The sequence below is a fragment of the Scomber scombrus genome, chromosome 4, assembly GCF_963691925.1.
Source record: "Scomber scombrus chromosome 4, fScoSco1.1, whole genome shotgun sequence".
In the NCBI taxonomy this organism is placed as follows: Eukaryota; Metazoa; Chordata; class Actinopteri; order Scombriformes; family Scombridae; genus Scomber; species Scomber scombrus.
Genome location: NC_084973.1, coordinates 13,050,422 through 13,073,885, shown reverse-complemented (window position 1 = coordinate 13,073,885; position 23,464 = coordinate 13,050,422). Strand labels below are relative to the sequence as shown.

Sequence of the window (23,464 nt, the reverse complement as noted above, 5' to 3'; positions counted from 1 at the left end):
GAAACTATTCATTGATGCACAGAAAATTTCTTTTGGAAAAATGGATGATGACGTAACCAGAAACTACATATGTATAGGGGAAGGATGGTTTCCATTTACAAGTTGCAAACAATACACTGTTTTTATGCGTAAACTGTGTATAGTCCAAACAACCAAAGATAATAAAAAAAATATCAAATATACTTCAAAATGGTAAATCCTTTTCTCTCCCCATCCTCCCATCTTCTCCCTTTATTCCACATAAGTCTCTTCATCAAAGGGAGTGTAGCTTGCACGGAAGCACCCACAATTAAGATAAGCCCGACCACAGCTGGACAATTACCTGCCAACTAACCTTTTCTGGAGGCACTTAAGAATGTAAGGACCCCTGAGGATAGATGTGCCCTGAGTAGAACAAGCACTTCAAGAAGCCAAAGAGAGAGAGGGAGGGTAGATGTGAGGTATGGGAATGGAGGGGTAGAGAGAAAGAGAGAGAGAGGCTGAATGACAAAGAGAGAAAGAAAAAAATGATAGAAATAGAGAAAAAGACAGTATCATGGTGAGATTACCTAATCCTCGGTCTGAGAGCAGTATTTGAAGGACCTGGTGGTGTCAGACATGAGGGGGCTTTGTGGAGGTTTACCCAGGAGAGGCCAGCTTAGCAGGGGGATCTAGTGGAACACCAGGTGACCAGTCCTCTGTCCCCAAGCAAAAACCTCAGCCCATGGCTTTGTAAACACTGTTAAATTGATTGCAGGGCACTGATGAGATTTCCCTGCAGTCTAGGTCATTATCACATTGTGTACCAGCTCTAATTCACTCATATCAAGCCTATGGATTGTCATTCGGTTGTATGTTGTCATTTTTAATGCAAGTCACATTGTTTTCTGTCAAAAGTTCATAAATCTATCAGGTTGTGTTAATGCGAGCAGTGGTAGACATGCAGGAATTTGAAAAACACTGACTTGTATTTGATTTTCTTATACTTGGTGCACTTTTAGCACCGGTCAGGGTATTACAGTCTAACCTCATTGTGCAACGGGGTGAGTTTCAGCACTGTATGATATCTGATCCCAAAAACCCTGCAGGGCAGCCACAGCAAATCAACAATGGATTAATGGATCTGGTTCTGCTCATAAATCTCTGTGGGATTGGAAAGCATTCGAGGACAGTCAGCCTGTAGTGGTGTGCTTAATGTTACAGGCAGTTTGGGTTTCCCATCGTTCAAAGCAGTGACAGGGTAGTAAAGATGTGGCAGCGTCTTATGTCTACGTTAAATCAGTGAATGTCAGGAATGTTGGATTGTCAGGTTTCTGCACTGAGAGCAGTAACAACACTGATTCATTGGTACAGATTTGTTTATAAATAACTCCAATGCTTTTCCATAGCTCTTAACGTACAGTACAATAACATAACATCAGGCACCCAACCAAAGACAGAAAAAAAGACGTATTGTGCAGACGTGCCCTAATTCACCAGTGTCAGTACAACCCTTCAACCTTAGCCTAGTGCGGTAAGGCCTTGCCATAGATCACAGTGGTTAACAGTTAGCTGTTCCTGCAGGTGTGTAGGGAATGGCAGTAACTGCTTCCATTACTGGAGAGAATGGCCCAACTCCCACAGCCCCCCCCCCAGACAGCGCTGTCATTACCCATCCATTGTGAGGCCTGAGAGAGAGCTGTAAGTACGGCAGACTTATGGCTTTGTTAGAGTGGCTGGATGGTCTCCTCTGGCTCAGCACAGGATAAGGCGGGACGGTGGTATGGAAGGATAGCCAGATAGAGTGATAGAGATGGAGGATGAGGATGAATTGAACCACCTCTTGATACCCCACAACCACCACCTCACCACCCCCCGATGTGCTCGTGAGTAGAGTGCAAGCTGGAGGGTGGAGAGGGTTGTTTGCTGCTATTTTTACAAGAAATGGGTTGATTTGTCTTAGGCCATTACCGTCTATTACAGCTGCGAGTCTTGGGGAAAAGGTGGGAAGCGGCAGACGCTGGCATTCTGCCTAAAGAGAAATCAATGAAACAAATTAATCCTTCGCAGGCTGCGGTGACACAGTAATCCATCATTCAGGGGGCGCTTTTACACACTGAATCAGGGAGCGAGGCAGGGAGGTGGAGGGATTGAGAGTCGGGGGGCTGGGTGCTTGTTGGTTGAGAAGGGGTGGGGTTGAGTGGGACCGAGGCCCTGGGGGACGGGGGCAGACGTCCACACTCTGGTAACACTGGGGTAACTGTGGGTGGTGGCGGGGAATCAAGTAGCCCTGAGCCCTTCCTTTACATCCCTGAACTGCCTGTGGACATACCCGAGCAGGAGGAAAGGGATGTAAATTCGATCAGCTGAACTGCAGCACGGACAAGGCCATGATTGCACATATTTTCCATACTGCCTGTCGCTTGCTGCCCACCAAGCTGATAGCTGATGGACAGACTAATAGGAGTGATTTTTCATTTATTTACACTGGACTTACATGCAGCAAACTGATCATTAATGTGTGGACATAACTGAGATGTGAAAGAAGTGAGGGTGGTACAGAGACCATGAAGTGGAGGAGAGAGAAATAGGGAAGATGCCATAGACCTGCAGAAGTTTCACTCTTTTCTTACCATGCCAGCTGCACAACTTCACTATGTGGCACTGCATTTTTTCACTTCTGTTGTTGAGCCATATTCATTGTATTAGAGATGACATGGGCTACTCTTTGGCATTGTAGATCATCATAGCAACAGCCGAAGGCCCAGGTGTGCCCACCCACTGATGCACAAGCAGCTCACTGCCCTCTTTGCCTATGAAGGCAACACTACACTAAAGCACAGCCCATTTTACTATTCAAAGCAGAGAGCTGTATACACGCACCCAGATTCAGCGCTGTGATGCACCAGTGCATGGCCAATTAGAGCCCAGATCTAGCTGTGTGTTTGAGTCATGTGATCAGCTACCCTGTGAGGAAACAGTCCTGACCCGGCCAAGATCCATGTGCAGCAGCTGTACCCTCCGATGAATCACATAACAGCAGACATCAAATGATATCAGAATTCGACTGGGAGTAGGGAAGAAAAAGAAAAACCAACGCGCATATTGAGATTGATGTGTTTTTATTAAGATATTTTCTGTGTTGCATTGCCTTTTTGTAATATTACATCATAATGAAAGAAAGTTCAAGAGCAAGATCAACTCAGTGTTACTGTATCATCCAGCTTTGTTGGTCTCCAGGCTCTTTTGTGGCACTGTGGCTGCTCTGCTGATGTTCATCGATGGTGACTTTGTGTGTTTTTACAGCAGTGACTTGTAGTGTGGTGATGCTCAGGAAGCCAGGGTCATTCCATGAAAAAAAGTTAATGCAGAAACACAACAACGAGAACCATTATTTGCCATGTGATTGTAATAGGGGGTGCCACTTACCTTAACCAGCTTCCCGAAGAGTAATACCATCACCCACCCACCCCCCTTTTTCCAAATACACAGGTGGTAGCATTCTGTGCAACGGCATCTTAGAAAATCAGAGAAAATAGTGGGTGGAGAAGGGGAAGGGAATGTGAATGTATTGGGAGGAGGGAGGGAGAGGTTGAAATTGGGCAGGGTGGGGCAGCCGAGTGAGGTGGTAAAGGGAGCAAGAGTGGTCAGAGAGCGAAGAAAAGGCGTATGGAGAGGGGAGGGAGGGTGAGGGGGAAGGGGAAGAAGTGAAAGGATGGGAAAATGTGGGGATATTGCAGTAGAGCGGATGGTGTGAGGGAGGCAGAGTGAGAAATGTTGCCGGAAATGCTAGAGCCAGCAGCGTGTGTAAAAACCACACTGCAACATTTCTCATCCTTGACATCACTGACAAGCTTTCCACACACACCATGTGCTTGCAAAAAGCATGGTTGTAATATCCACATCTTTTACACGGCTTCCCCTCTCAGATCATTCTCTTTTGTTTTCTTTCCTCCTGTAAACAAGACAGATGTTGGGGATATTAAATTCAACTGATGTTGTAATTCTTAAATTGAAAGGCGTGTACTTTAAGATTACCCCAGCAAACACATTAACAACATGTTTGTATGTAATGAGAACTTTCTCTAACCTTCTCCAAGTTGTGGAGGAGACGTACTGCAAGGAGTGAAGGGGTGAGGAATGACGGATATGAGCGGAGGGGAGGAGGAGGACAGAAGATTGTTGTGGAATGTTTGCAGTTCTGGCCAGAACTCTGCCATCTCATTTGTCAGGGCTTGACCCCAACTCTGGGATCAAAGGTCAAAGGGAACATCTGAGGGAAACTGACTAGGCCAATACACACAGGCAAGTAAACACACAAACATGTATGAGAGTGTCTGTGAGAGTGTCTCTCCATCAGCACTCTCTCACACATATATCAAGCTCATGTACAAGACATCTGTATATATCATCATTAATATCCATCCCAGTCTTGTTTGTTTTATTAATACAGAGTGTTATGTTGACCTCTAGCTATGAAAGGATCAGCTGCCACTTTTCCAAAAAGCATATTATGGGCTTTTTCCAAAACAAATCATTGAAAAAGAATGTGAGCTTCAGGATGCCTGGATTCACTTCTAAGTAGAGTAGCTTCAAATGAATGTTAGCACTTGTTAAACACTCTAGCAATGTTAAAAGTAAGTGATGTAAAAACAATATATGAGCTGAGTACTGAAATTTAGAGAGTGAAGCATCTTCAGTACAAAGTCTCATTGTATTAAAATCTCTTCTGAGAGTGACAATTAATGTTATATATGAGTAAGTACAGGAAGGGATTTTATGCCAAGTGTTCTCAGCATGCAATCGTGTGCACACACACACACATACAATCATACTAAGCAGTGGTATCATAGTTCATGTCCTATAATCAGTCACTGTCCCATAATCAAACAGCACTGGCCATAAATTACATCTCATCCCAGTGTCAATCCTTGCACCACACCGACACGTCCTGCCGTGTTTCCAAACGCCTGCATGGCCGCCGTGTCACTCTCTGCCTGCGAGGAGACACAACACAAACTCAGCAACAAAGAGTGAGGTAAGCTCAGCTGAATCAGTCAGACAAACTCTCCTGCCTCAAGTTTCAAATGAAGGTGAGGTTAAAGCAGGAAAGGGACAATGTGGGTGGCCCACTTCATTGACCGACTTAATCACGGGACACCTGTGAGTCACATGACATTAGGAGAATGGCTGACAGCAACTGCACCTTGCACACTGAAAATGGTAGATTGAGTTACACTTAGTGAGTTTGAGTTTAGCTTTTACTGATGCAAATGTACACTTACTATGACTGGCTTTTTTCTGGTCCCTCTCTTCTGCACCGCCTGTAAGGAAACAAATAGTTCATTGTTGTTTAAAACGTAGCCTCCCTCCTTCTTTTTGTCTGCTCTAAGAAGATACAGGTAGCATACTAGCTGATATTCATGGCATTGAGGTGCATCTTAAATCTTACGTCTTTGTCATTCTTTGGCCAGAGACATCAAACAGGTGCTATGAATAATTTATCTTAAGAGTTTCACATTGATAAGGTCACAATCTGCCAGGTCTGGACACTAAACACACAGGCCACCTTCACACCTTCACTTCACTGTCTTTTACACACATGTGCCCACACACAGAGACAGCACACACACTTTTCAAATGAAAATATGCAAAATCTCTTGAGGGGTTTGTCATTGTGTGTGTGAGGATGTAAGACAGAGGGGATATCTTTTGGTTTAAATGTTATATTAATAGTATTTTGAATTATAAATGTACAACATGTAAAAACAGACATCACACAATTGTTGTGTTGACTAATCTGTGCTATATTTTAAGATTATAGTGAATAATATTTGACAATTGTTGAGGAGGGTGTCAACTGCAATTGAAGCTTCATATCCGTATGTACTGTATAATCATTTGTGGCACAAAATATTTTCAGGATCGTTAATATGTTTCTCTTTTAACTGCCTCTGAGAGTTTGTGTGGGAATATTTTTTTTTGTTTTCTCTCTACTGATGTAAACTAGACTTTACCAGTGTGCTCAGTCATTCTCAGCTCCAGCATACTGATGGTTCAGCTACACTACATTTCTAATTAAGCCCCTGCTGTGTGTTGGTTTTCATGAAAAAAAAGAAGAAGAGAAAAAATAATGCAGTGCTGATGTGATGCCACTCATTTAGTTACACACTAAAAGTTAAACAACCAAACAAGCTGAACCAAAATGGGGTCAAACTCTGACCTGGTGTCAGCAGTCACCGTAAAGGCACCACAACCATACAAACAACCATTAGTTAACGTTACCAAAAGAGAAAGGGAATTAATTTGTTTATATATCTCCATAAACGGTCCTATCCTTGTTCAGCTTTGCTTACTTTCATATGATGTTTGATGTGAATTTACACGCCATAAATATTTACGCCAGAATAAAATGCTGGGTAAACTCTTCCAGATGGGTTCACCATCCACTACACCAATGTGACAGTGACAGGGCACTTTATGAACGATGAGTTATGTCTTTTTTTTTCTTGCCCCCCTTATGACAGCACACAGGGAATTACTCCTCCACTGCGTTGACCCTCCACCCCCCGCACCCTCCCCCTTCCTCCTCTCTCTTCCTGTCTCTCTCCTTGCTCGCTCCCCTAATAATCGCAATAGGCCCACTTCTTTAAAATTGTTTTGCACTCTCCTGTGTCGGAGGGTAATCTCGCTCTTTTGTCGTTGAGCTATATTTCTACTGTGTGTTGTCGGATAATGTGAGGATGGGATGAAAGGTAATCTGCGTGCAGAATTCCTAAAGCTCCCTTATCCTTGTTGAATTTCTCAAGAATTCCACCTTTGCCCTCCGGTTTCCCTGAAATAAATTACTTTAAGGGTGAGATGCCTTCACGCACCCCCGTTTGGGTCCCACTTTTTGTGTTGCCTTCTTTAAACGCAGTCAAACAGGTATTAAGACTTAATTTAATTCAATGTATTCCTTAAGGCTGCGTCTCTCCCTGGATATTTCGCAGACGCTTTCATGGAGAATAGCCTAAGAATAAATGATTGCCCAAACTTGTGTAAAAAAGAGAATAAATGGTAGCACCTTACAATAACATTCTATTGTATTTATAGTTGGATAAACTGGTTAGTGACAGTCAAAACCCCTCTGATATTCCCCTGTCAATTAAATCTCTGTTGAGCTTAGTTTACTGTGTGTGTGTGTGTTCTGTGTGTGATGATTGATAGGCTTCCTTTCACAGTGGATCCTTAAGAAGTACACACCCCGTTGAAAATCTGTTTCCCTTAATCTAGCTTCTGGTACTTAAAGTTTGGTTTTTTTGGTGTACTGCGAAATTACAGTGTTTGCACTGTGCAACCACGAGGGTTTGAGTGCTAATGGATTTATAATCTCCGTCTATGGGACCATCCTAAGTAATTAGCATACAGGCTCTAAAGAAATGATGGTTAGTGAGCAATAAAGCCATTGCCCATAGCATAAACTGACAGTCCCTCTAACTTAACTCCAACCTCAAGCCTAATTGGGAAAGTCATTGCAGTTATTGTCCTCAATTATAGTGTGGCATGCAAAACCCCTGGAAAGAGACTTGCATTCATCACGTCTGAAATTGAAGGATCTCAAATCTCTAGAGACGCAAGAGCATATTAAAAATGATGAGAAAATAAGCAACAATATCTGCTTACAGACTACGATGATTCACACTTTACTGCAATGCAATTTTACAGTTCACACTAATGTCCTTCCAGGGAAAGACAACTTTAAAAAGCATATACACTACGTAATGTAATAGAAAGAAGATCGTATACAGAAAGTAATATTTACCCAGAATACACAGACTGCTGTTTGCATTTGTTGGGTTAAGATTAAATTGTAAAGTGCTTTGGAAATACACTTTTCTTTCATTTTCCTGTAATAATTAATAGCAATGCTATTTTGTGGACTCTTGTTGCTTGTTAAACGCTGAGGTCTTAAATGCCTGTAGCCTATAGGCTCGGCGATAGTTCCACTATTTCTCACGAATGGCCTTTCCATTAAGAGCGATTAGATTATGTCTATTGAAAGTTGCTGATCCATAGAAAAAAAAGCCAGCGGATAAAAGGCGATTTCAAGTGACCTTCTCGTCCCTTTCACACCAATCTGAGCCCCCAGAATAATTTGGGGATCAGATTTGGACAAAAAGAAGCAACCCCGCCACCACCACCCCCGCCACCAACCACACACACACACACACACACACACATACACACACACACACGCACGCAGGCACGCACACACGCACACACGTGCACACAAGCACGCACACACACACAGGAGCGCACGCACACACACACACACACACACACACACACACACACACACACAGACACCCCTCACCCTCTTCCTCCTCCCTTTTCAGCACACAACCACTCAAAGCAACAAAACCTCCAATTCAAACATAAGAAGGAGTTTGATTTTTTTTAAATTAGAAAAATATAATGATTGTGTTTCATGTGTCTTCAGCGCAATGCGGAAAGTGAAAATCTTTTTTTTTCTCTCCCTCTTTTTTTCAAGTGTAATTTTTTTCCAAGTAGGGTACAGAGGTGTTGAGAAAAGTTACACTGACTCCACTGTAAGAAGTGGGGTTTTTACTTCTAAAAATATGTCAGATTCGCCGTTTGTTTCAGACGACTGATTCTTTAAGGTTGGAACAAACGATTCGGGCTTAATTAAACTGAGAAAATCGCCCCTGTTGTCCAACTAAAACAGCATAAATCAACATGTCACTGCGGGGTTACTGCTTACACGCAGAAAGCAAGTGATCCGGAACACGAATTATACTCAAAACATACCGTTGAAAGATAGACAAGGGGACTAATAGTGAGTATCGTCATGATTGATAATCGACGTATACGCTATGTTGATCCACATCAGGTTCTTATTTTAATCCCAGATATTAAACACATGCCTGTGTTTGTGAGGTCATATGCTCGGACAATTAATAAAACCATGTATGATTTGACTATGTAGCCTAAACTACAGTTTCATTAAATAAATTAAAGGGTGTAATGCCATTGTCACAAGGTATACGTATTGACTTAGTAAATCATGAGCCTCTTCATTGTTAATGAAAATAACTTGAGAGATAAACTTCCCTATGCTATAAAAAGTGAATTCAAACATAGGAAAACTATTTTTTTTAGGTTTAGAGCTGCTTTTTTTCCTTTTTCTTCTTTTTTTTCTCCTCCTTTTTTTTTTTTTTTTTACCACGCATGCTCGATTTGACTATTGTTAATAAAATAGACGCCCGAGACCCAGCATGGAGACGTGGGGTTCATTGTTCTGAGCATAAAGATGTCCATGAATTTATTTGTTTTCTGTTTCTGAATAATTGTAATATTGCTGGCAGATGTTGATCAGCTGTATGCGGTTCTATAGCATCCAGAAACACAACACTGATGTGTACACAGGAAGTGTTTTGAGCAGAGCCCCCCCCCCTGGAAAAGTGAATCAACCCCTAAGCCCATACAGTCTTATTGACTGTGGTTATAAACCTGATGTGATTACACACAATCAATAATAAACAGACCCTCAACCATTTATAAATCTCTGGATCCGTTTGCATCGTCTTGAATGCTCTAAACGCGTTTTGTAGTCATGTGTTGGTTTATTGCGGGGGTGAGAGGGAGGGGGCTTGCACTCATGACCTCAGTGTTTTCCCAACTGAGTGTGTTCCTTGTTGGTTTCAGCTGTATTAAACCTTTATTTCATGAGTTGTAAGGTTCGACTGTGTCTGAGTAAAAACAGCATCAGTTATTGATCATCATTGATTTTGCAAAGCTGTTATGTGCTTCTTAACCCTAAAAATATTTAATAAATAAGGATCTTTAAAAATATATAAACATATTTATATCTTAAAAAGAAAATTCAAACAGAACTATCAGTCAGAAATCTTCTATTTGTGGATAACTCAGTTTTGATTAAAACAGAATATGTCTGATTGAATCTTAAAATTCTCGAAGCAGAAATAATCTGATTTTAGAAAGCAAGAAAAAGGCAAAGAGAAGCATGAGATTATAATGTGTGTAACACGGATGTTTATTAAAATAGGGTACTGTGCGCGAATGCATCCAATATGTGAAAGACACGTTTAATAATGACGTAATTATGTAATTATTTACCTCTTCAATAAGTTGATAGATAATGGAGACGTACTTCTTTCCCGTGTTGGAACAAGAAGAGAGCTAGAATACGCCAAATAATAGGAAATGAAAAAATATACTCGGCTCATGTAAAATGATCAATTATAATGAACATCATGGATCCATAGAAGGATTCAGCTAAATGCTATTATGCAGTGTAATTTTACAAAGCTGTTTGAAGAGGAGTTTTTTTCCCCTGCAATAAGTGAATCTGGCCTATATTTCTACATCATTTATTTTATACAGTTCCCACTGCAATCACTTTTCATCAATAATGCTGCTTTGATAAATCAACTTCCTTACTGCAGCCTTTTATGACATACAATGTATCCTGCCGTGTGCATGAGATTTTGCACGAGTCCATAATATTTGCATCTGGCAGTATAGTGTTTAAACTGGCACTTGGAAAACAGTGTAAAATAGAAGGGAGGGGGACTGTTGGTCTCCTTTTAATCCGGTGACACTATCGCTGAGACAAACAGCCTGCTATCGATCTTTTCATCATTTGTTCATACAACAAATAGCCTTGCAAGTGAGGTGTACGGGACTTGCAAAATAAAAGAGAGAAAAAAGCTCCCATACCAGATACAACCAGCTTGTAAACGTTACTACTACCTGATGTATAAATCAATGAGGGCAGCTAGAAACGGAGAAACAACTCTCGATATTCGGCGATAATGCGCTGAAAAGACTTGAGTGTCCACTAGTTTAAAAGTTGTGAGTCTGACACAGCCGAGTCGGCTACGAGGTTTGAAGTTAACGCTCATGTGGCGTTACACGGAGAATTCAGCCTTGCGTTTATAGAGACACGCGTGCTCAGTGTAGGAGAAGTCAAAAATAAATAGAGAACTTGCCTTGTCCGTTGCTTGTTTTAGTCGGGGTAGAAAGCTGCTCCTCCGCCTCTCACCGCCGCCGCTGCTGCTTCTTCTTTTAATGTCCTGCTGTCCACTTTCTCCTTTTTCTCTCGCCGCTACCCAGCTTTCTATTACAGCCTCTACCCTGCTCCCATTCGCTGTCCCACTCTCACTCTCCTCTCCTGTTCTCCCGCGGAGCCCCTTTCCAATCTGTGGAGTTAAATCTTAATGATAGACTTACAGAAAAAAATCTTTGTCCGATTTAATCTTATTGGTTTCACCTTTTCAAAGAGCTGGAGACATGGCCGGGGAGTTTCAGTGGAGTGTCCGAGACAGAGACGGGAGAGAGAGCTCTCTTGTTGAATACTTAAAAAAACAACCCATCCCTCCTATGCATTTCCAAAGGGGGCACTTGCATATTTACGCTCCATTATATGTACTAATATCTCTGTGTGTTTAAAGATCTGTGTAGCGACTTACATTTATTTTTATTAAATAGTAATTTAACGATTTATGGTGACTTATTCTTTTCCAACATGGTGTGTTGCCATGTTTTTGGATATGATTTACGCACATCATTTTGACTTTGTGTTTCTATCCCAATCCAATGCACTAAAAATTCTGATGTACTTTAGAGACTGTTTTCATGTTGTTGTAATATAACTTCTATTTGTGTCGTTCTTTTAAAGTTTCCTTCAACGTTATATAACCCTAATGTCAAAAGATTGTTCTTTTCAGAGAGTCATAAAAAAAGACAGACATAAAATAGCCTTCTCTCATTAGGGCTTAATTGTTTTGTTTGTTTGTTTTTAAATAAACTTTCTAGTTTTAAAAATGCATGTTGGATGACTTGTGCATGCATTAATATGAGGTTGTAATTGTACAATGTACGCTAGATGGCAGCGCGATCCAGACATTTTTGAGTTGGAGAGGTAGAAAGCCAGCAGAAACCCTGATACAAAAAAGCCGGAATCCCCATGCAAATTCCCAGCAACTTCACATGATTCTGAATTACTGTCATTATTAAGACATAATGTGACACCGGCTCAGCGATTGTGGAGATTATAGGACCTCGGTAATTAGTGCATATTGCTTATTGCTCCGTCTAGTTTTAGATATATTCGTTCGTTGGCGCGGCATCCCACTTGTATAACACACTGTCTTGTTGTATGCATCATTCTTCTAATTGACATTTTCTTCCATTTATAAGCTCGTTTAAACTAAATTGTAAGTTTTAATCAGCGAGACTGTACCGATTACAGACGAGGATGTACCGCAATGCGCATGCCAAATACAAAACAACGTGTGGAAATGAAAATCCGCTTCAAACCAATAATGACATCAGTTAATTTTATAATAAAGATAGTAGTCCAAGATAAACCATTTTGAAACTTTGTGGAATTTCTGAACCAGAGTCCCCCTTTCCCCGCTGCGCACAGTTTTTGGTTTATTTGTCGTGCGTAAAAGCTTTGTCCCCCCTTGCCTTTACCCCGCTTTTTCTGCTATTCTATCCAGGGTTTCTTCCTCTTTTTGGTGACAATAGACGGCCCATACTAATCAGGTTTCAAAGTAAATAGCAGCGCGGGGCGAGCTCAATGTAAATTGTGCCTGTCAGAACCCCCCAGCCCCTCCAGTCGTAGATGGCAACACTGTAAAAAATATCCACCCATAGACATCAGTGAGTCCAGTAGTGAATCTGGAAATCTTGAATTTACCTCACAGGAGACTGGTTCGTTCATCAGACCAAGATGCTTCCACTTGTTTTTAGTGCAGCACGACCCATCACTGTACACTGTATTACACCGACTTTTAATTTATGTAGGAATCTCCCTGTATATTCTGCCATGTTTCAAAAATACTGACTGCTATAAATTCTTAAAACTGCAACTAGAAACAAGTGGAATTGTGTAAAATGCACCGGCATTTTTCTCTTATGCATTTTCAGAAAAAAACATTTTAAGATTTGAACATTAGAGCCAATGACTTATCGGGATGGACATTTTTTGCAGTGAATGAACGGAGGGGGACTCTAACCAATGGAGAGAAAGAGAGGGCTTGGCTATAACCTTAGCCTCCCATTTTCTCTCTCTCCCTATCCCCCCCTCCCCTCCTCTCCTCCTCCTCTGTGCAGGGCTCTGGCCAGTCAGTCGCCTTTGATTATCAGTCTCCAGCAGCCCCTCTCTTGGCTCCTTGACATGAGCACCATATAAGGCGCAGCGATCTCCATAGAAACGTGTCAGTTTCAATAGTAGTGTCAAAGTTCACTATATACAGACATTCGCGCAGATCCCCCGTTTCGGAAACATTGCTCTGCTGGTCCTCCCGTTTAAGCGCATTCATTTTTGGGTCTCTCCTTCTTCTTGCATATTCTATTAGTTGTTGGTGTTTTTCCTCTTCTTTTTTTAACCTTTTCTCTGCGTATCTCCATTCCTCCTGCTGGAGAGAGGTGAAACTATACATGGGCACTTCATTCGGCGACGCGGTTTTCTTTCGCTGCTGGGCGAGATGATGAGGTTTATTTAAGAATATAGATGTAAAAATCCAGCTCTTCAGTTTTTCCTCCCCTCCTATACGGCGAAGACGGGAGCGTAAAGGAGCAAGAGGAAGAAAAGAGAAAGGAATTTATCTCCGCAGCACTTTGGATCGCGTGTCTTTCCAGCAAAAGGTTTTTTTTACTCGTTCCTGCGTCCATGTGAATCGCTCCTGCCTTTCCTTTGTGGCTATTTTATATCAAACTGCAATTTGTTACGACTGGACTCGGGCTTTCATACAAGATTAGGGATTCCTGAATGGCTGACTGCAATTTACCTTGGAACTGGCCTCCCGATACTTGCATATCCTGATCGGGTGTCTTTTCAATCGTCCTCATATATTTTGAATGTATTGATCGCGTTCTACTCCCCTTCTTACCCCATATGAGATTGCGTGCTCCGATTTGACTTTGCACTGCCCCGTCATTTGAGAGCTCATTTTTACTCCTCTGCGCTTCATAAACACCGGCGATCATTTCGCTTTATAGCACTTTCCGGGGCCGAGATATGGCAATGGTAGTTAGCGTGTGGCGAGATCCGCAGGAAGACGTGGCCGGAGGACCTCCGAGCGGCCCCAACCCAGCAGCGCAGCCGGCGAGGGAGCAGCAGCAGGCGGCGTCAGCGGCGCCTCACACTCCACAGACCCCCAGCCAGCCGGGACCCCCGTCCACACCGGGGACCGCTGGGGACAAGGGGAGTCAAAATTCTGGACAGAGTCAGCAGCATATTGAATGTGTGGTTTGCGGAGACAAATCGAGCGGCAAACACTATGGCCAGTTCACCTGCGAGGGATGCAAAAGTTTCTTCAAGAGGAGTGTACGGAGGAACTTAACATACTCTTGTCGTGCCAATAGGAACTGTCCCATTGACCAGCACCACCGAAATCAGTGCCAATACTGCAGGCTGAAGAAATGTCTAAAAGTGGGAATGCGGCGGGAAGGTGAATATATATTTTTAAAGCCATCTCATGATTACGCATCCTATAGCACACGAACAGGGCTGCCATGTTACATTAAGGTCACATATATGGCTTGGCATACTGCAGTCCCCATCCATGTTTTTGAGGGATGTTTGCATGAATGATTAGTCTTCCTGTCTATGAGAGAAGGGTAAAAGGCCAGTGCAGCCACAGCAGCTATGCTTGTGAATGCAGGTCGCCTGAACAAAGCGGCTCGTCAGGCTGACCCTTTTATTTTGTTTTCGTTGCAGTCTAAACTGTACAACGATCAAGCAAAGGCAGCAGGTCCAGCAGGCCAAATTTACACATAGGTTTTGGAGCATAGAAAGGGTTGTCTGTACGTGTGTGTATGTATACACACGGTCAGGCTCACACACACATGTGTTTGTGTGTGTGTGTGTGTGTGTGTGTGTGTGTGTGTGTGTGTGTGTGTGTGTGTGTGTGTGTGTGTGTGTGTGTGTGTGTGTGTGTGTGTGTGTGTAGAAAGCTAATAGTCCTTTCCGTAAGTTTGAACAGCGTACTAATTCATAATTTTACAGTAGGGTTCAAAATATGTGTGTGAATGTGAAATGAACACACTACAAACCCACGTCTCTATCTGGCTCCATATGCTGACTAGACAGCTCAGACACACTGAATAATGCCGCTGAAGTTGTTCATGGCTCATTGTTTGCCTGGTGCATTACAGGCCACCTAACTTTCCGTCCATGTCAGGTGTTTTATTTCAATTTATGCAAACTTCCCTCATTTAAAATTTGCTATTTACAGTATACACTGCAAGCCCACGTATAATGTTCCCCGAGTTATATTAATATGTTATTATTAATATTAAACAGTGGATGAATTCTTTTTATTTCCAGCTGACCTTTTGATATTGGTAAAATGTGTAAATGTCGTTATATTTAACAGTAATTATCAGTCACGTTTGTAAAATGTTTGACCACAATAAATAATTATTAAAATAAGCAAAACCGTACATAAATATAATGGTAAGGTAATATAAGTAGGCTGCTGCATGCAATGTGCAATTATGCCTTTAAATACTAATAATGGTAGATGTGATCAAATTTACTTTGGGGTGACAGAAAATGTGTGTGTGTGCTGTGTAAAAGTGATTTTCTTTTGATTGTACACACAATCCTTGTAGCCTGCATCCCTTAATACAAATGCACACCGTTTGAAGACTGAGGGACAGTACATCTGTTTTGATGAGATTTTTAATGTTACCGATTAAATAATTTGCTGTGTAATATTATAATAGTCTACCAAACTGCACACACGAGTCAGTTTGTTTTGAAAAGCGTGTGTGCCGTTTTAAAGAGCAAAACACACAGAAGCTGTAGCTTGCTTAGCGATTGTACCACTCGTGAACAATGTTTATCAGTCCTGGATGCACATTTCCTCTTTTTCTCTTTCTTTTTGTCAGCGGTTCAGCGAGGACGAATGCCTCCAACTCAGCCGAACCCAGGCCAGTACGCGCTGACGAACGGGGACCCTCTGAATGGCCACTGCTATCTGTCCGGATACATCTCGTTATTGCTGCGGGCCGAGCCTTACCCGACGTCCCGGTACGGGAGCCAGTGCATGCAGCCCAACAATATCATGGGCATCGAGAACATCTGCGAGCTGGCTGCTCGTTTGCTCTTCAGCGCCGTGGAGTGGGCGAGAAACATCCCTTTCTTTCCCGACCTGCAGATCACCGACCAGGTGTCCCTTCTCAGGCTGACATGGAGCGAGTTGTTTGTGCTTAATGCGGCCCAGTGCTCCATGCCTCTGCATGTTGCCCCTCTGCTCGCAGCGGCGGGCCTCCACGCCTCCCCGATGTCCGCGGACCGCGTCGTGGCTTTCATGGATCACATCCGGATCTTCCAGGAGCAAGTGGAGAAGCTTAAGACCCTGCATGTAGACTCGGCAGAGTACAGCTGCCTCAAGGCCATCGTGCTCTTTACATCAGGTGGGTGTCCAACATGTCATATAGGAACATATCTATAATCAAATGAGGCCTAGCTGTAGTCATGTTATTGGGAGCGAGGCTCGCAGGGTGAAGTACTGTGCCATCAAGAATATGGCTGTCAAGTATAGTCTGGTCACAAATCTGAGTTTACGAGATGTTTGTGTTGCCGATGGAATAGCTATTTTGTCAACAGCTTGCTACATATCCACTTACATGCATTCCCTTGTCAGTTGTAGCCGCAGCATAAGACGTGTAAACAAATCCAGATTGAGAGAGCGCATCAAGTTTTTAAGTATAATAGGCTTCCGCAGTTCAATGCTTTAAAATATGAGTGAAATGAGATCTCCATACATGTTTAGATTTTATAATTGTGGAGTTTAAAACTTTTTTGAACCCGTTTTCGCCGAGACTGAGATTGTAGGTTCGCGCCCATAAATTTGAGAACAGGTGTCAAATAATTGAGCGTAAAGATAAAATAGTCCATCACTGGGTGATATATGACAGTTGACGCATTTATGAGTGTTGGTGCATGCTTTTATCCTTGTTTTGCGTGCACAAACACATGTCTTGGGGGGCAGGAAATAATCCTTAGCAGACTGAGATCAAAAAAGCTGATGGAAGTTGACTCATATGTCAGTACATTGCTTCTGTAGGACACAAAGCAGCACTTATATATGGATTGTTTGTAGATTAATCTTAGCTGACCTATTAATTTTCTTAGTTATTGAGGATAGTTTTTCTTGTCGCACATGCTTTGAAAAGTCATCAGCAGCAATTTTCAAAAGTAACCTACATTGTTGGGAGCTTAATTGATGGCTGACTGGGGCAAGGTCCTAAAGGTCCTCATTTACTCTCGGTGCGTAATTTAGATGCTATTTTGGAGTTGGTTGTGTACGCTTGGTGTCATTAGGCCTGTTATGTCAAGGGAGTTTGGTGATGGGAAGGAAAAGGAACGTCTAAACTCACACACAGGCCGCAAACTACTTTTGAACTTACCTCAAACTTTTTACCTCATTGTCTCATAAATTGGCCCATTGCAAAATTCTGTAATAAGGCTATAAAGATTCTATAATTGGTCACGTTTGTGATAAAATATTCAGTATTACTGTAGTTTTCAGATTTGGATTTACATTCCAATAATTCTCACTTTCAATGTCCCTACAAAGCGTCATAACTCCATTTTATATTGATAGTGAATACACTTACACATGTAGCATATTTGAATAATCATTGTTTATTATTTATTAGGCGTCACAGGGATTTATAAATGCATACATACATTACCTTACTGTCTATATATTATATAAAAGAGTATTATAGTATATTATATTATCGCTAAATTCTGTCATACAATATTATAATGTCATATAGTGTGTATATGTCATAATAAGCTGTAGTGAATTGGGATCTAAAGGATTTAAACTCTTGAGTGTTCACCAAACTTGTAAATAGGAACTCAGATTGTTTCCCAAGCTACTAAACCACTTTCAACGTTCAGTTTTCCTTTTTTTCTGGCGGATACAACATTCCCACATAGGTTTTCCTACTGTTGGAGGACTATCTAGAATTTTTTTTCTATTTTTAGTTGCAGGAGCCATAATGACTACTTTTCACTTTTGGGGTTTGGCAACTAGGCTAATTTGACACGCCAAATGTTGCAGGCATACTGAGAGGTAAATGTATGTTTTAAAATGAATAAATACGTATTTTGACTCAGTTGCCGTACTACAGTAATGTAACTGCTTGTGAGATTCGCTTTATTTACTAATAGGCTGCACATGCTGTAATGTTACCGTGTGCACTGACATATTTGACCATATTTTTTCCTGTTGCACGGCGTCGCAGTAATTCACCCCAGATTACCCAGAGAAACTTCATACACACATCAACATGCTCCATGTTTTCTAACAGATCATTTAGTTGGGTTGATAGGCTACAACTGGTGTTGGCTATAACAAGTCATGTGGCACTTTGCCAAGACCAGCGTGGATTGTTTGCCTTTAATAACATCAGTCCTGTCAGTATTTGATGCATAAATAATGGTGGCCAGGCTAATCATTGTCTTGCATTAACTCTTTATTCTATTCACATGTGCACATTGCAGTATGTGCCTTTACTACCCGACCATAGAAATAGTCGTTTGCGAATCTGGAAGCTATCTGCTCCCATGTCCCATTCTATTGAGGTAGTGGGGTGCAGGGCTGCAGGCAGACAGGCCTTATGGAGGACTATGGTGTTTCTTTGACCAGCTTTTTCATGTCGCATAGACTACATTCAACTGCACCATATTCCCTGCAATGCATTAAACTCCACAAATCGCTGTATTGAACATTTAGGTCAACTATTATACTTTACAAGAATTTTCCTCATTTAATAAATTTCAAACTTACTGGAAGCTTTAGATTTTAAATGGGACAGTCAGCATTAATACAAAGGGATTTGCATACACGGGGCTTTGACCGGCCGGACTAAGGTCATAGTAAATCACCCCGAGATCTCAGCTTTGCCCCCGGGTTCATAAGGTTATTGTGTCTGCCCATAGTGAGTTATAGCACTGAGAAATCACGAATAGGCTTAAAAGCTTCTGTTCGGTGTTTAATCTATTAGTGCTTGAGAACTGTAGCTATCTTTCTTGTGTAGTTTTTACAAAAGCACTGTTTAATGTAGGATCTTTTAAAGACAGCCTACACTCCATGTGGGACTATATACGCCAGCGGTTATGCTGCCTGCGTTTACAGCAGTTTATAAGCAGTAGAACAGGCATGCTTAGGTTGTGTGAAAGACAGTTTTCTTTCTAACAGGCTGAAACATCGTAAGACACCATCAAGGCTTGTGCTTTTGTCTACAGGGGAGCGTCACTGCACAAGGCTGCATAATCCACCAGTCAGCACCATAACACACGTTTTGCCTGCGTCGCTGCACTGGCTCATTTTCTGACATTTTATGTCGCTTCTGCGTGACTATTGACTTCACCTCCTCTAATAAATGTGATTGCTTCCAGCGGCCCGTCCTATAGGCTCCAACAAAAAACAGGCCAAGAGTGGTCTATGGAGAGAAGAGCGGCAAAATGACTTAACAGCTTACTGCAGAGTAATTAGGTCACATTACATCCAGTGTAATTTCAAATTCATCAGTGCCGTTTGTGTTTCCTTATACTTGAATCCCCATAGTCCAGACGTCAAGAGCAGTGGCCTTTAGGCCTGTACCCCACACCCCACCTTTCGCCTTTACTCTAGTCTCCCATCTATTCTGACTCCACAAGCTTACAACACCGATTTCATGACATTTAGCTCTATATTCTTGTTGATTGTTGTAGGAGCAGGCAGAGATATCCTCCACTGAGTTGTGCACCCCCTACTCCACCAGCAAGCCCCTTGTTTATTCTGTATGACAGTCCCACTCGCTCAGTGTGATGTAGCATGTTTGGGCAGTGTGTTTGTTCATTCCACTTTGTCAATAACACGCAAAGGGTGATGTTGAATGATAATCAGAGTGCTTTTGCAGGACGTAAATTGGGTATGGCAAGATATGCACTTGCCAAAGCGAAACCCACGTGAGGCTAAAATTGTTGATGTGATTTAATATTTTGCACAGAAAATATGAGGCTAATTTGTCAGCATGTCAATTGAATTCTTTACCATTAGGAGTATTTATAACGATAGTGTAAAATGTGTAGACCTATATCAGTGTCTGTGCTCCACCAAAAGGCTTGGTGAGCTATAAGGTACATTTATTTTAATAATGTAATGTGTGTTAGATATTTGAGTGTTAATTGTTTCACTTGGTCGAAATAAGAAAGTATAAAAGCAAATTATATCAGATTCATGCATATTTCCGCAACATGTTGTACTTCAGGGTTAAGAGACATAGCCAACCTAACCACAATGTTTTGGCGTGTGTTTCGCAGACGCTTGCGGCCTCTCGGACGCTGCTCACATCGAGAGCCTACAGGAGAAATCCCAATGCGCCCTGGAGGAGTATGTGAGGAGCCAGTACCCGAACCAGCCCAGCCGTTTTGGGAAGCTCCTGCTGCGGCTGCCCTCTCTGCGTACCGTCTCCTCGTCAGTAATCGAGCAGCTGTTCTTCGTCCGCTTGGTAGGTAAAACTCCTATTGAAACCCTCATCAGGGATATGCTATTATCCGGGAGCAGCTTCAACTGGCCTTACATGTCCATCCAATGATCCTTATATGAAAGTGGAAAAAAGAGAGGAAAAAAAGGACCAAAATTCAGCACCCCTCACCCCATCCTCCTTCAAGAAGACTATATATAGGACCTTTTCTGAGAAACTTGGAAGACATTACTTTTTTTCTGTCTTCTGGGACTAAGATGGAATACATTATGTACAGAAAAATATTGGAACTGGACTTTACACCTGTGTAAATCCACCCTCATCTTCAAGAACAATACTCTTCATTTTGTAAAATACTAGTCTTTATTTTCCTTTTTTTGTAAAAAAAAAAAATACAAATAAAATGAAAAACATCATATGCGCAGTAAGAAAAAAAGAATCAAGACTTAGCGGGAAAATAATGTTTCCAAGCAATTATAAGAATTGTCCTGTGTCTATGTACCTCTCTGTTTTGTATTTTTTCTGGTTCTAAACCAGGGTTTCTGTGATTCTATACTAATAATTTTTTGATATAACCTTTTGCTTCTTATAATGAGTGCGATATATGTTGTCGAAGCTATGTTCTCCAAGAATTAAAATTGAAGTGAGAATTTAAAAACAGAAAAATAAAGAAATTTAGACAAATAAGAAACAGTCTAATCGCTATGACAATATCACCACTGATGGTTGAACTTTTTTCCCAATTGATACGATGGACCTGCAACAGCAGCAAACTGACCTCCAGGACATTTTTACTGAGAGGACGTCTGGGGCGCCTTTCCCCGGGCCATGAGTGCGTGTGGAGTCGATCATCAGTCAAAGAGGAGAGACATGAAAATCAAAAGCACTTTTAATATATCATTTCAAATACATTTTGTTTGTTTCGTCTTGAAAATTTTCATTGTTTCTTGAATTTTATTGGTTGTTGCCTTCAATTTGCTTACTCCATGATGCAGCTTTTTGCAGAAGGGTCGGTTGATGAAGTTGTGTGATGGTGACTGTACTATTAAAAAAAGAAATAGGCAACGATGTCTCATTCTCAAGCCTTTTCCTGGAAGCAAATGTCAAGATGCTCGGTCTTATTTTAAGCCATCTGAGGGGAATCTGTTGCCTGTGCGCTCATTGGTTTCTATAAGTAAAGTGCAGCCTACAGCCAGTCAGTCAGGATCCTGCATTGCCTTACACTGAAACCTCTGAATACACTGTTTGCCTCCATTACACCTACCAGTGAAAACGAGGTGATACACGGGATTACGTGTGGTAATTACACAACGGGTGCATACCTTACATTTTAACAGACCCACTGACATAACTGGCTATGCGCACACAAAGGAGGGGAGACTGTACGTGAGGAACTATAGCAGTGAGCTCTCTGCCAGCCTGTGAGCGCATTAATGTTTAATATTTTTCCCAGACAGCAAGGAAAGCCTGCGCACCACACAGAGCCACCTCTATCCTACCTCCTGTGGCTTAATCAAGGTGATTCTCCACAAACCAAACAATATTCCCCTTCTCCCTCGTTTAAAAAAAAACTCTGCCTTGATAGTGCATGCCTCAATATTGATGTGGGCGTCATTTGGCAAAAGGGTTAGGCCCCGCTGCAAAGCTGCTGTGATATGCGTGATCAATCTGGAAAATGTATTTTACAGCATGTAAGCCAGTCGATAGGAACACCGAATGTGATGCATTGTGTGGGAATAGAGAAGAGGAAGGAGAGGGAGGGAGAGAAGGAAAGAAGGGGAGAGAGGGGGAGAGAGACTATTGGAGACAAATGAGAGGGGAAACGTGTGTGTAAGTGTATGAGTGTGTGTTAGGGAGAGACAGACAGAAAGAGATGTTGCCTTGCTTTGGTTGGTGCATTCACAATGTAATGAGTGTATCGATAAGTCCTCAATGTGTTAGATGGGTTACATAGACTTCCTGTCTTTGCATTGGTCTGTCTCTGTGTGTGCGCACCCTCTTTTTTGTCTCCATATTCTCCACAAATGACACAGGAAGACCAGTTATGGACCTGGATATACCCTCGCTGTCATTACTGCATTACACTCACATCTAGAGTGATAAAATGTGATAAATTGGAAGGCGTTATGAGGAAGAAAATGGGGTTTTGGTGTGACAATTATTAAATTTTCCTGTTAGCCCCCCCTCCTCATCATCAGAAGTGTTGCTTGTGTGCCATATTGCCCACATCTTCAGCTGCTGACTGGCAGTGACGAGGGACAGGAGGACGAGAGCTGAACTGAATATAGCACGTTGCAATGTCTGAATTTGATATCGCCATATTTGTTATCTCCCTTATAGGATTGGGGGAGGGGTATCTGTGCCAGTGGTTTATTTGTTTGTATAGCCTGTCTCATTCTAATGCTACAATATTAAGGTATTCATTAGTTAGTGCTTATGCTGGAATGATGCTGTAGGTTGTGCTTAAGGGTGTCCTCAGATGCTCTCTCACAAGAATAGAGTTTTTTATTCTCATGATTAATGTGTGTTCAGGCATATTGGTCCTATTATCTCCCAATCTACCTGTCTGTAACACTGGGTCAGTTGTCAGAAGCCTTGTTGTTGCTTAGGCTACTGTACAAACATAAATGTGATATTTCCTCAGGTTGGATCGTTATTTCTTTGGTGTGGATATGATTCTGCCGGAGCTTTAGGTCAGGTGAAAGTTGCAGTCTAATGATCTGATGGGGGTCTTTCCTTTCTGTTCAACACTGCAGGCAGAATATGCTGAATTAAACCAAAAGTTAACAAAATACACACACAACGAACAACTCCCTAAATACAGCCTGAAATACAGCCTTAAAAACAGATAATTTCCGAAGTACTCTAATTATTCAGCGTGTTCATCTTAAACTGGCGTTTTTTTGTTTGTTTTTTTGTTTTGTTGGTTTATTTTTTAATAATCCAGAGGATCGTTTCTTGGACGGCGAGGAAGACT

At 41.8% G+C, this 23,464-nt stretch overlaps 1 protein-coding gene across 1 annotated transcript; it reads left to right on the top strand.

Moving 5' to 3' along the window:
• The first annotated feature begins 13,248 nt into the window (after nt 1-13,248).
• On the top strand, nt 13,249-21,555 carry nr2f1a (nuclear receptor subfamily 2, group F, member 1a). Its single transcript, XM_062416728.1, has 3 exons — nt 13,249-14,444; nt 15,889-16,416; nt 20,324-21,555. The coding sequence occupies exons 1-3, from the start codon at nt 14,012-14,014 to the stop codon at nt 20,596-20,598; spliced, it is 1,236 nt and encodes a 411-aa protein (XP_062272712.1). The 5' UTR covers nt 13,249-14,011; the 3' UTR covers nt 20,599-21,555.
• Nucleotides 21,556-23,464: the final 1,909 nt, after the last annotated feature.